The 14,460-nt window shown below is 37.3% G+C and overlaps 1 protein-coding gene across 15 annotated transcripts in view; it reads left to right on the top strand.

Annotated features, from left to right (window-relative positions):
• RBMS3 (RNA binding motif single stranded interacting protein 3) overlaps positions 1-14,460 on the top strand; it is a 1,228,141-nt gene that overhangs the window by 725,791 nt on the left and 487,890 nt on the right. For 12 of the 15 annotated variants that reach the window (XM_088798298.1, XM_088798297.1, XM_088798294.1 and 9 more), the window contains one exon: positions 7,931-8,103. In XM_088798298.1, the coding sequence (XP_088654424.1) occupies positions 7,931-8,103 (173 nt within the window). The remainder of the gene's footprint in view (positions 1-7,930; positions 8,104-14,460) is intronic. The other 3 variants (XM_088798292.1, XM_088798296.1, XM_074312724.2) reach the window with 1 other exon arrangement.

The raw sequence follows: 14,460 nt of genomic DNA, 5'->3' as shown, positions 1-14,460 counted from the left end.
AGATACAAGAATGTGACTCAAGTGTAAATGTTTTATTATTCATGAGATCTCTTTAATTCCGGAGGCATTCTGAATTGAGATGCTGACCAATGGCTATCCCAGAGCTGTCCAAGAACAGATGATGTTGACTTGTTCTGGATTGTCACTCTTTTCCCATTAGTGTAGCCAATCATAAAAACAGACATTTGAGTTGATCTCTAAAGTATTCCCAGGTCAAAGAGAAGTGCCATCAGGGATTGTAGTCACTTTTGGTATTTCTGGGGAATTCTAACAATGGCTGTTATAGTGTACCAGGCATTGTAATCTCCATCTGGGAAACCAATCATGACTCATTTTTGCTGGACGGATCAATCATTATCAAGATCAGCTCATTGGAATCATGAGCTGTTTGGGTTACTTTCAAAGTATAGACCTGATTATTTAAACTAATGCCGTAAACACCTCACATTGTAAAGTGTGTTTTAATTTTGTTTGTGTTTCCTTAAAGAGATCAAGAGCTGGCCAAATTAAAAGGGGTTGGGGCAAAGAACAGATGTCATTGGCATTTGGAGAATTCAGCAATCTTTATAAAAGGCCATTGGCATCATTTATAGCAGCCCCTCTTCTCTAGCTTGTAAATGTATTAATGACATTGGTTTTTAGGTGCTTAAAATGAACAATAACCAGTTTACTTGTGTTTTCAAGTGGGATGCGTTTTAAAATGTTGTTTAATGTCTAAACCTCTGAATGGAATTCAATGACTTTAGGTTAAGTCTATTTGTAAATAGTACAGAGCATTGTGTAATTGTGGAATCTGCTGAAGCTTTCAAAAATTAATATTTAGAGCAAAAGTGAATCTCATCCTAGCAGAACTTTAATAAAACCCTGGTAGTGATTTGTAAATACCTTGAAACTAATTAGCCATTCCATCCACGATGATTGTTTCATTACTGCTTAGGTATTGCTTTGGTGTTCTTGATGAAAACGGCAAACCACAGTTCTAATGACATAGTTTCATCTCAAGAACAGTGCCGCCCATGCTTAAAAAATAAATAAATAATTGACTCTTGTAGCTCCCCCTCAAAGGTAAATTATTCCAACTAGGACAGAGAGAGCAAATGTTTATTTTAAGAATCTGCCTCATGATGATGTTGAAAATGATAGGAACTGTTTATATATATATATATATATATATATATATATATATATATATATATATATATATATATATATATATATATATGGCATTGACTCTGTGCCAGGCACTGTGCTAAATATTTTGTATGTAATTCATATAGTAAAGTCTCACCACAGTCCTGTGAGGTGAAATAATCTCTCTTTTTCTCAAGACTAGAGGTTTAATTTCCTAGTTACTGGCAAAGCAGGATTCTCAGGGGGCATTCTGGAGCTCTCAAGCACCATATCACCACTGTTGACAGCAGCTATTACCTAGACCAGTTAGTTGACAGAGGATGTGCAAATGATTGCCTTTTGTGCAGAATTGTGTCCTTTATTGCTCATTTCCATATCTGAGCTGTGGGTAGGAGAAGAGAAGTAGGGCAGGTTTTTACCAAACTCTATTATAAAAGCATAATTGAAAAAATTGTTTTCTATAGTCATATTCTACATAATGGAGAGGCAATTGCCTAGCATCAAATTGGAAAGTGATAACGTATGTGGCTCATGAAACTGGCTAAAATTGCATGGCTTGCCTGAGATATTAATTTAGCTGCATTTGTTATTGCTTGCGTGGACAATATTCATATTCACTTTCATTTGAGGCTATTATAGACACTCCAGTGATTGCCACAGTTCTTGCCATGTCTACTCTTTCATGTCATGTTGATACTAGAGGAAATGTCTGCTGAAGCAAGGTCATGTGGTCTGGGAGAAGAATCCAATAGCCTGCAGCAGCGTTATCCAGTGAACAATGGATAACATGTATACATGCGGACTAAATAATGTATGATTTAAGAGAGGAATGTGGTTTATATTCATTTTTGGACAGTGAAAGAGTTGGCATGTAAATCCCTTGAGAGACTTTATCCAGGGATACCCTTGAATGGATAAAAGAGTACAAATTGTATTGCACTGAAGATGAATAAAAACAAATTGGGGAGCCCATCAGCAAAACAGACTGCTGTGTGATGGCGTCCAAGGCTACTCCAAAACCACCAGACCAACTGCTTCAGAATCCTGCCAACAACCAGATGCACGGAATAGAATTGACTACAGTTTGGCATCCAGGCTCTGTGATTCCCAGCCAAGGGGAATTGCATGCAAAAAGAAAAAAAATAAAATAAAATTCTCTTTGCAAAAGAGTTATGTTTTCAGTCAGTGGGAGAAGTATGTTTCAGACCTAGTCTGTTGCAAATGAAATGTGGCATATCGATATTTTAGTTACAGAGGGTGGAGGCATGGGGAGGTGATGCCATATGTACTTAGGGGTAAGAAGTTGAATTTTGGTTAGGTAGAAGGGTTTTTCAATGAAGTTGTTTTCAGGCCATTGAGTTACTATCATTATTCGATGAGAAGTACTGTATCGGCCCTTCAAAGAGAGTATCTGGATCTGTTTAAAGCTGTGATTCTCAACCAGGGCCAACCTCCCACTCCCTTCTGGGGACATTTGGCAATATCTGGAGAATTTTGACTTGCCACAATTTGGGGAGGGGGGGCAAAGGCAGTAGAAAAACTAGCATCTAGTGATAGAAGACAGGGATGCTGTTAAATATCCTACAATGCACAGAGCAGGCCCAGAGTAAAGAATTATCCTGTCCAAAATGTCAGTAATACTGAGGCTGAGAACCCCAGATTAAAATTATCTGGCTAGTGTGTAAATGTTACAGCCCTATCTAAGACAAGTGTTCATCTAATGTAGTTTGACATTGTAGAAAAGATGATTTTGAATGACTTACTTGACCCTACTGATGTGTGAATAACATTTGTTAGATGTATCAAATGCTTTCTGTTAAAACAAACAGGAAAACAGACCAGAACACAACTCACATCCCTCTCCAATTTACCTCCAAAATACTTAAAGGGTTAAAAAATAATGAACCTCCCTCCAAACCGAGACACACCAACCACATATTTTACAAGAATGTAGAAGGACCTGGTTGATTCACTCTTCAACCTTGAAAAATGAGGCCTATTAACAAAGCACACTAAATGAATCAGCTGTTTAGGATGATCTACAAGCCAGCTCCTTTTCCTGTTATTAAATAACAAACCGTGAATCTTGACAAATGAAACCACTAGTTTGACATTATTTGAAAAACTCATAACACGCTTCCTTCTGATGGTCACTTCCATTTTGAAATTAAATTTTAAGATTGACTTTATTTAAATTCTGAAAGAGGGATGGAGCTTGTTAACCTTGAGTTTGACTGTACGCTGTTTATCATTATCGTTCTCTTCTTCCCGCTTCTACTTGGATCTACCAGAGGGTCATCCATCAGGGGTCACTGCAAAGGAAGCCGGCTGTAGTCATTGGTGTTAGCATCATTGAGAAGCGAAGTTCCATAGTGTTGTAGGGGACTGTGTGGTTTCTGGAGTCAGATTCCCTCTGTTCAAACTGGGGCTCCAGGCTTGTGACCTTGAGAGGGTCATTTGCCCTTTCTGCCTCTCAGTTCTCATTTGTAAACTGAGAATAATATAGTTTGCCTCACTAGGCTGTTACGAAGATAACATATAAAATGCTTCATGAGCACACGATAAATGTTACCTATAATTATTAAAATCACGATCTCAAGAATAACATCGTCCAAAATGGATGCCAAGTCATTTTACTTAATTTCCTGAAGAGGATACTGGTACTGAGCCGCTGACTTAGCAGCCCCAACACGTGGTTAAGAGGGCTTTAGCCTCTATCCCCTAATTCCTAACTGACCCTCCCAGTGATGCCACCATGAATAAACATATTTAAAAAAATCTGCATACTTGCCAAACACATTCAGCGTCCAGAGAAGTCATCTATTTCCCTTCTTCAATCAGAGAGCCATCCCAAGCCGCTCTTCTGAAAACCTGCCCTTTCCACTGGTTCTGACCAACTGACACTGCAAATTCATAGCAACCCCTTGCCTTGTTATACAGCACAGCGTTCCAGTGTTCAGTAACCCCAGACTGGAAGTCCTCACCACTTCTAAATAAGATTTATAAAGTGTGACTTTGAGCACTATAGTAAAGTCAATTTTCTCTGAAGGAAAGTGATTTTTTTTTTTTTTACTAATATTTTAAAATTTCTGTCTCAGTGCCTCAAAATGATTTCAAAGCTAATTGATAATAAAATTCCAAATTTGTCTAAAAACAAAGAATTGAGCAAGGAATTGGCCATTTTTAACTACTTTTAATCAGGAAAGTGGCTGCTGTGACCCATTAACCCCTAAAGATTATTGATGTGCTTTTTTTCTTTCTTTTCTTTTCTCTCCCTCTTCTTTTTTTTATTAAAGATGCTGTAGTTTGGTCATTTGTCTTTGGCAGCCAGAGCATGCAACATCTATTTTGCTTTTTACAAATTAATTCATTTAATACATTCCGGGAATCATCTGCCAACATTTTGTTGATTAAAGGACATGCATTTTGAAAATGGGTGTAGAGGAAGGAATTTATAATTATTAAAACCAAAGAATGACTTACAATGCAGACTGCTCCCTGAATCATTCACTGTATCGTAAACAGATAAATGAAATATTAGGGATTAGCAGGAGTGTTATTGGTTCAGTAATGCTGAGAAATTCTACCTCTTTCAATAGAATTTCTAGAACTCACAAACAAGAATATAACAGTCAACCACCGTTGATTATGCATTGTTTTCAAAGGGCTTTTGCAATACATCATTTCTCTACAATAGTCTGGTGCTTCTACTCCTATTTATATATGACATACCTGGTTTCCATGCACACACGAGTTTCCTCTACTCATCCCAGCTTTGTTTTGTTTCGTTTTATTTTTTTCCCCAGTGAATATACTGGACCTTTCGGAGGACACATTTATTGTTTTATGTACCATGCAATTTACTAAATGGTGTTCCAGTTATGGAAATACTCGCAAAGTCCCCTGGGGGAAACAAAAGAATTAAGTCAACACATATGGATCATCCCGTAGTTAGTACTTTCTTATTTGGTCAGTAAAGGGCTCAGTCTGAGCTGGTCCATGTGATCTGTGATATATAAAGCTGGAGACATTTTTCTGGCTCTCTGGTTATTTAAAAGGCTAGGCAGTGGGAAACAACTGCTTTAAACAAAGCCTCATTTTAAAAGAAGCCTGAATACAGATGGAATTCAAAGCATTTAGAAGGAGGGGAGGTGAAATTGTTAAAATAAATAAATAAATAAATAAATAAATAAATAAATAAATAAATAAGAAAGAACTGCTTTAAAGAAAACCCTGGGAAATTTAAGAGCATAAAGCACATAGGAATTAAAACAAATTTCCCATCTGTCCCACTGTGAGACATAGAGACCAGGATGCTACTTCAGGCAGGATGTTTTGAACACTTGCTAAGTACAGGCCTTGTCAATAGGTAGACCTTCAGCGTTGTGGGATGTCCCAGGAGCAAAACAGAATCCTCAGGTCAAGAAAAAATTGTTTTTTTCATGCCAGCCAAGAAACTTTATGCAGATATTAAATTCCAAAAAGCAATTGACAGATGCCATTTTATTGAAATATTGAGAACAGAATGTATGCTTCTGTGTAATTCATTTTTAAAATTCGACATTAAAAATGTTGGTAATAAATTAAGTTATACTAAAGAAAAGGTTGAGAAAATGTTTATTTCAAAGAAGGGAGTTGAAGCCTCTAGGTTTTGCTTCTGTCATTTCTGCTCTGTCACCTCCACATTCCTTAAACAAACTGCCTAGTACATCCTTAATCAGTTTGTGTTTGCATTGAACTATTCTGTCTCATTCTTCCCAGCTTCCACCACCCTCAGTTCATAAGAGGAAAACCTGAAGGAAAGCAGGCCCGATGGAAAGCTTGAAGTCCTTTATGTATGAGGTGGTTCAGACTCTGGCCTAGGGAAGCAGTGAAAATTCAGAGGAAAAGATGGTTCTAGAAACCCCTCGAAGATTTTGATGGCTAACTGTATTTTGAGATTTACAATTAGGGGGCAGATGAAATTAACCCCAAAGTTTCTAGAATGGAGGCTAGCAGAAATGAGAGCCACACAGGAAGAAATACCGTAATTATGATGGGTGGCTGGTGTGACGAATTGGGACATGAGAGAGCAGATATAACGAGTTGCATTTTTGACACACTGCATCTAAGAGACATTGCCTTATAGTCCATTGGAAGTATGGACTGGGGCAAATCTGAAACCCTGGAAATATGAGTAAATGAGACTTTTATAAATAGTAAGAGACAAGGCTGGAAACTGGTAAAACTGGGCCCTTGTCTCTATGGGCTAAATGCTATGTTTATTCCATTTTTATTGTACATGATGTAGCCTAAGTATTTATTAAGCACCTACTTGTTGTTTGATAATTACACATTTCCCACCCCCGATAAAACTGCTATTGAGTCTTCAGGTTAAAACTCAGCCAAACAGTTTCCCACTGGAATCCTGATGAATGTGTTCATTGTGTCTTTAGGAAACATTCTGGCTTATGGTTGAGACTATCTGGTATATTTATATAGACTAACATCACTGGCAACACAGATACGACCCCTAAATATTATCATTAGTATCATTATTACATGTGTGTTATTGCTAACATTTATCCCATGCTTACTAATTTCCAGGAACCATTTTGTGTGCATTAGCTCATTGAGTTTTGGTAAAAAAACTCTATGACATAGGAGAGTAGTCTTTTTTATCCTCCTCAGAATAATGAAAATGTTGACTCTCAGACAGGTTAAGGCCCCATCCAAAGGTCCTACAGGCAATAAGAGATGCTGCAGGGACTCAAACCCATACAGTCAGTGTCATTTTAGAACTTTTAAAGATATGCATGTATGAAAAAGAAATAAAGTATAATGAGTAATATATCTACTGATTTTGACATGGATAATTGTAAAGAACCTCACATTGTATATTCCAAGTTGCTGGAGGTCATTTTATTATTTCCATTTTGTCGTAAAATAGTGTGACAGGTTAGAGCAGTGGTTCTCTACTAGGGGAGACTTTCCCTGCAGGGGAAATACGGCAGTGTGTGAAAACCCTTTTGGTTGTCATAACTGGGGGATGGGTGCTACTAGAATCTGGTGAGTAAAGGCTTCTATCACCCTACAATGAACAGGACAGCCCCCACAATAAAGACCTATCCCGTCCAAGTGATCAATAGTGCCTATGTTCAGGCCCTGGATTGGAGTAATTGAAAGGGGATTTTGACTGCAGGGAGAGAATGGTGGCTCAACAATGGTTGCTAACAAAGGGCATTCGCCATTAAGAAGCAAGTTTGGGAATGGGGAAAAGAGATAAGATAGATCCATTCATTTGTTCGTTTATTCATAGAGAGATTTCTATGTATCAGGAACTGTGCTGGAGATTAATGCCGAGGAAAACAATATGAGGAAGTTGCTTTGGAGAAAAGGAGGAAACAAGGAGTAGTGGCAAACCAGAGATGCTTGGATATTAAAAGTGAGCTGGGGCAAAGCTTTGCTGCCAAGAGTGAACTGTGGTCTTTTGTCAGAGATGGAGATGACATGCTATTTTATCGCTCTAAGGAAAATCACAGTGGACAAATTCAGAATCCATAGGCTACTGTCAGGAGCACCTGGGGACTTCTCTTTGTCCCATTTTTGGCTACCATGCTTATCCAAATTCTGGGCCGGGGCAGGGCCGGTGGGGAGGAGCAGATGCTGCTCTCAGAAGTACACAGAGTAGTGGAGCAAGTATGTGTGTGCATGTGTGCATTGGAAAGGTCGAGATGCTTGTGTTGCTTTCGAGGTGCTCTGCTGGCCTGTGAATAGGTGCTGGCTTTGTTTTTCCAGTAACAGCTTTTTCTGTTTCCAGCAGTCCTATGCACCAGCTCCCCACCCCATGGCTCCTCCCAGCCCCAGCACAAACAGCAGCAGCAACCACAGCAGCAACCACAGCAGCGGGGAACAACTGAGTAAAACCAACCTGTACATCCGAGGCCTTCCACCAGGCACCACTGACCAGGACCTAATCAAGCTGTGCCAACCGTAAGTGCTCTCTTCTCTCTGCACCATTTCTAACCCACACGCTCACCCATGTGGGCTTGGTCCACACAGCACTTGGTTGCTTTTGCACCCAATGTACCCATTCATTGATATCTCAGCAAGGAAGACTCTGTTGTATGAATGGGACTTAAATTGGAGATCTAAGTCCAGCTTCCTTTAGGGAATGAAATTTGTTCATGGTATAGAAGTGGAGGTTCTGGAGCAGATACACAGGGGAACACTGGCTGATACGCAGTTATTCTCCAGAAAGATGATGAGCAAGCTTTGAGTTGGGCCCTCAAACCTTGTGGCTGGTGGAATTGATGAGGAATCTTCTCGGAAAAAAGAACAACAACAACAAAAAAACAACACTGTTTTTTATTTGTCTGTCTGTTTGTTTGTTTTTAAGACATCTTAATGGGGGGAATCTCAAAAACTCAGACGTGGTAGATTTCAGGATGGTTACCTCTTGTATTGAAAAGATTTTTCTGTCCAGTTCTTGGTAAATATCAGTTCAGTGGGCACCAGGTAAATGGAGAATTATAAGGTAAATTCTCTAGTTTCCGTGAAAAGATCTACTTCCAAGTCCAGTGAAGCTATTTTCCACTGTGGCCAACAACTGTACTCACCAAATAGTTTTATATTTTCTAGGAAATGTGGTAATGATTAAATACTCTTCCAAAATGTTTTCATTATTCTATTATCTACCAACACTTAGGTTATTAACGCTCTTATTTCTGTGAAAAATGCACTTAACATATTTAAGTCTACCCTCCCAATAAAATTAATAATGCATAATGAATTAGAACCATAGCCTATATTTTTAGATTATTGTCTGATGATTTTCAAAATAATATCAGTGTAACTATTTGTCATTTGAGTGTGCCTTAGCTGGGTATTTTTAAATTGGGAGAAACTATTACTCAATTTTCCTTTCTCTCTTTTGCAATGCTTCTACAAGGAGGTTGAGAGGATATTTATTTTGTAAATTTTCCAACCTCTAAAATATTGGAAGTGGAAAACAAAGCAGACAGTATTTATTTGCCTTTGTTCTGGTTTTTAAAATTGGGAACAGATATCAAAACAGGAAGTGGCAGATAAACCAAAACACAAATACATAACTATATAATCAGTTGACAAGGCAATATGTGGGTTAGGGTGGGGGCACTTTGGAAAATATTTATTGAGAAGCAGTTTAAAAAAAAAAGAAGGAAATATACAATGGCTAAGACATTTCAAAATATATGTTAGGTTTTGGTCTATAAAATATTGAGGTTGAGAATTGGAAGGTAAATCATTCCACTGTTTTTTGTTGTTGCTGTTAGAAAAATCTAAACCATTTTGAGCAGTATAAGGTCTTCAAAATGTGAAAGATTGTGGACTTTACGTTAGAAGCTTCAGATGAAGTACCTCCAGTAATGGAATCTGATGTGAAAAAGAAGGGGAGCTATTAACTTTGATTCGTACATAAATCTCACTCATTAAAAAAATATATCGTGGGTACTAAGGGAAGATTCTTTCCCATTCCTCTATACTACGCAGAGCATTTGTTGAACCGTAGATTTCTAGGCCAAAAAGATTATGATTCACTAGGTCTGGGGCGGAGCTCAAGAGTATGTATTTCTACCAGGCTCCCTGGTTGTTAGTGCTGCTGGTTGTTAGTGCTACTGGTTTTGGAGATGCACTTGTCTCTACAATGATATGAAAACCACTGACTATTTCTAATGCATAAAGTTGCACTTAATATATGAGGGTCATTCTACTTAATATATGAGGGACTCTGGTGTATTACAACCTTCTCGAGCACTGCAATCTTGAGGTAGGTCATTGACTGTCTGAGCCTCAGTTTCCTCTTATAAAAGAGTGGGTTGACGATTATTTCTAGGTTTCCTTGTTGTATTGGTGGTGTGCTGGAGTGGCCTCTGACTAGTGCACTAGAGCCAATTGATAAATATTCAGGAATTCTGTGAGTCATTTGCTACATACTCGGTATCTTAAAATCGGTCATGGTGGGGATATTCACAGGAATAAACAAGTCCTTCAAATCATGACTTTTTAAAAATTCTCTTCTTCTTCTTTTTTTTTTTTTTGAGAGCTGGTTTATGAACATACCACTGATGTAGCATTATACTATGAATTTCTGTATCAGTGTCTATTTCTGCAAAGAATCTTGCCAGAAATTTATAAATGGAAAGTGTTATCTAAATGCCTGTATTGACCTTTTTAATTCAGGAAAGAGATTTAGTGACCTAGAAACATTATTTTTGAGAAAGGAAGTTTTGTTACTATTTCTTATGTGCATTAAGAGAAATTTAAAGAATGCTAAGTGCACAGAGGGTATTGGTTACTTGCTCATATTAAGTTTTGCTAGCTAATAAGATGGGGCCCATATTATTGTTATTGTAAAAAATGTCTGTGGGTTCTCCAGTTACTGAAGTGGTCTGGATCTGGGGTTCATTGCTTGGATTCGTTTTCCTAGAGAATCTTACAGAACTAATGTGATCAGGCAATACAATGTAGTGGAAATAGCTGAGCACTAAGATATCTGGATGTCAGTCCTGGCTGTGGCATCAACTGGGTAGTGGCCTTCAACAAGTGACTTTTCCCCTCTTTGCTTTTATTTCCCCCATGTGTAAAATAATGTGTCTGAACTCAATAATTTTTTAAATGTCCTCACTCTAAAATTCTGCTGTGGGCCACCTTTTAGATCGTTCACCAATCCCCTTTTGCAGTGTTGGCAGTGCCACATCCTGAATTGATTCAGCTACATAAGTACAACCTGAGGGCTGGAGATACCTTTGGTACAAGGCCAATGTAAGTCATTTGTAAAATCCTGTTTCGTCTCTTGTAGTCTCTTATATTGTTCATTACTATTTTACATTAGCAGTCTTTTAAAGATGCAAATCATTTTATATTCCGATTACTCATCCAATACTTTAAAATACTTTCACCTACAAAACAGATAATATTTATAGGTTTAAATGAACTTGCCATCAGGATCAATTTTCCAAGTTTATTCCTGTGAAATCATAAGAATTTTAGAGTTAACATTTCCTTATAGAATGTGTTGTATTTCCTAATATCCATAGTAACAAAATGATAGACGAGATATACAAAAAGGAGCATAGATATATCGAATTATTTGATTTTAGAAAGCAATATCCATATTAATACTAATGAACAACAAGGAAATTATATTAAAGAACATAAATTATATTACTTCTCAATGTATAATCTGAGAGCAAATTCTGTTAAGGGATTCTATTCACATTTATCACCGAAGCTCCTATGTTTGGATTGCAAGTAAAATCAAAGAAATGAAGACAAGACTGAAAAATAATACACATGAAAAATGATTTTACTCTATGGAAGATCTCTAGTTATACCTGTATTTTGGATGAATACATTACATTGTGTGTCTTGTAAGAAATAACTTGTAATGTCTTCATATTGAGAATTCTTAAGGAATTTTATTATGTTTTCAATCAAGGAACATTTACAGAGCATGTGTGCTGCATGGGCTGAAGATGCATTGATGACTAAATGTAGACAAAGACTTTGCTTTAGCAGAGTTTATATTCTGATAGGGAAAATAGGACATCAATTAAATAATCATATGATTTGATATAAAATTGCAATTACAAATGCAAGAAAATAAGCATGGAACTAAGAGTGTTTGTAACACGGCATTAAACTTAGGGCAATGAGCAAAGGTATCTGTGAGGAATCAGTGATACTGGACTAAGATCAGAAGGAGGCATAGGTTTGATAAAGTGAAGAAAGGGAAGAACATCCCAGGCAGTACGAACTTCATGTGTGTAGAACCAATGGCTGGAGGGAGCATGGCAAAGACAAAGGGCTGGAAAGAAGGCCAATCTGGTTTATAACAGAGAGAAGGTGTTGGATATTGGGCAGCGAGAGCTGGAAAATGGAGAGGGATAAGGTGATCCCTTTGTATGTCATATAAGGAGCTCTGTTTTAGCCTAAGAGCAGTGGAGAAAACCACTGAATTTTCACAAATAGGAAGGTAATATAATGAGAATTTATTTCAAAAAGATAACTCTGACTGCAGAGTGGAAGAAAGGATCCCATGAGATCAAGGAACAATCAGAGTAGGAATAGGTGAAAAGCGAGCTGGGAGAAGAATATTTTATAGTCAGAGAAGAGGCATGAGAATTAATAATTATGCTGGTGGAACAATTATATGCAGTGCATGATGCAGTTTTATACATGCATTTATTTATTTCATTAAAAAACAAGGGCTTGAGAGACAATTAACCAAATGAACTCCAAAAGAAACAGTGAAGTAGTACAAAATAAGACCCAAGTCAGTTGATCTTTAGTCCCTTTTTCTTACCCAGTCATGAATGGGTCATCAATATACTATTAAACATTGAGTGGCTGCAATGTTAAAAGCACTAGTTGCAAATACAGTGAACCCTTGAACAACATGGGGTTAGGGGCACTGATCCCTCATGCAGTCAAATATCTGACTCTCCAAAACCGTAACTACTAGTAGCCTACCGTTGACCGCAAGTCTTACCGATAACATAAACAGTCAATTAACACCTAGTATTTTGTATGTTATATGTATTATATACTATATTGTTACAACAAAATTAGCCAGAGAAATGACGGTGTTATTAAGAAAATCATAACAAAAAGAAAATACATTTATAGTATTGTACGTATTTATCAAAACCATAAGTTTATGTCATCTGTTTACAAGATAAATCATCTATCAGCATCTGCATTAATATTGTCTTATAGAATACAAAACACTGTAGATATTGCATGCATTACTAACAGTATACATGGAAAGTGAAAAGATAATGTGAAAAACAAATGCATATTTATTTACAGGTGTAACGATTCATGCATTGATAACCAAAAAGTAGCTGTATGATTCCTTTATGGTAGCCTAGTGTAATTGATACGATTGCTTCAGTGGTAATAAGAACAAAATTTTACAACATATTTATTGAAAAAAATTCCCTGAAGAAGTTGACATGTGCAGTTCAAACTCATGTTATTCAAGGGTCAACTGTATAGTGCAAAGTAAAACTCCAGTTGATTATATGATTATGTTCATGGTATGGGTTATCAGTTGGAAAGTGTGGGTACAATACTGGATTATATGCTCTTTATGCTTATTTCAAGAAGAGCGTGTGGAAGTGGAAGATAAATTTGGCTTAATAAAAAGAAAGCATTTCAACATTTTTGGGCCAAATAAAATTTTCGTGGTGTAATAATTTTTCACATATTAAGCTATATTTCCTCCCTCAAAGAAATTAGAAACGTCCATTATATTATTGTAAACATGCCTTGAAACACATTGAAATTGCTCTTAAAAAAAATAAGACAACATATTTTACATAATAGACAGGTTTAAAATGGAAAGAAAAAACATTAATGTGTTTATATTTTTCATCTCCACAATACCTTTTTTTCTAACCATTCTCATGACTTATAAGTTTTAATTAATGCAATGCTCTCAGAAAGTCCCCGACAGACATTGTTCCGCCTTCCACATGATTAACTAATCCAGAGCTCGTAACGGAGTGCAGCTACAGAGTGAATTGTTCTTCTCTTACAAAATGAACATGTTACTGCTATGGCCACTTGAAGCAGAATGAAAGCAAAGGAGGGAAGCTCCTTTGGGGAGGTGCACACAGATTTCCAGTCTTTTCTATATGACCCAGAAGTTGGCCGCCCTGTCCTTTGTTTTCCCCTGTAAATGTTGTCCTTGCTCAAGCTCTGACACCCTAACATTGCTCCCTTTAAAATGAAGCTGTACATGTCACTTTAGCATTTAACAAGAGAGGAGAAATGTGCACAGTGAAACAGGAGAACAAAATTGGGGTGTTTGTACTCAGGGTCTGCCCAAGTTAATCTCCTGGACTTTTTACCCAACCCTGTTAGAAGTCTCGTTAAAGTGAGCGCTGAACGCTGAATAGTAAGAGCCCCCTCAAGTGTCATCCGGGCCCTGAGTGCAGAGTCCATTATATGTGGTTTTGGACAGTTTTGACAAATGCACCAACACAATCAAACCTTTTATCAATTTAAAAGTAACCTTGTCACAGTAATCTGTCAAACTGTTCAGATACAACTAAAGGAAAACAAGCCATCATGCACTCCAGAGTAACCGAGCAAATAAGAAAAATGTGAGTGGAAATTTTTTGAGTTCTTTCTTACTGTGCTATTGGAGATTTAACAGTTCCCTCTAATAAGACCTGAGGAAATGTATTAGGAGCGTTCTTCTGCAAGTCAGACTCAAATTACGCAGCTGCTTTTGAGGTATCATAAATCTGTGTGGTGGCAGGTGTGAGTAGAAAGTGAATTTGAGGATCTTTGAACCCT

Source organism: Rhinolophus sinicus, chromosome 5 (assembly GCF_057876585.1).
Source record: "Rhinolophus sinicus isolate RSI-liver-muscle chromosome 5, RSI-T2T, whole genome shotgun sequence".
NCBI lineage: Eukaryota > Metazoa > Chordata > Mammalia > Chiroptera > Rhinolophidae > Rhinolophus > Rhinolophus sinicus.
The sequence above is the reverse complement of the archived record's forward strand: the minus strand, read 5'-3'. Positions and strand labels throughout refer to the sequence as shown.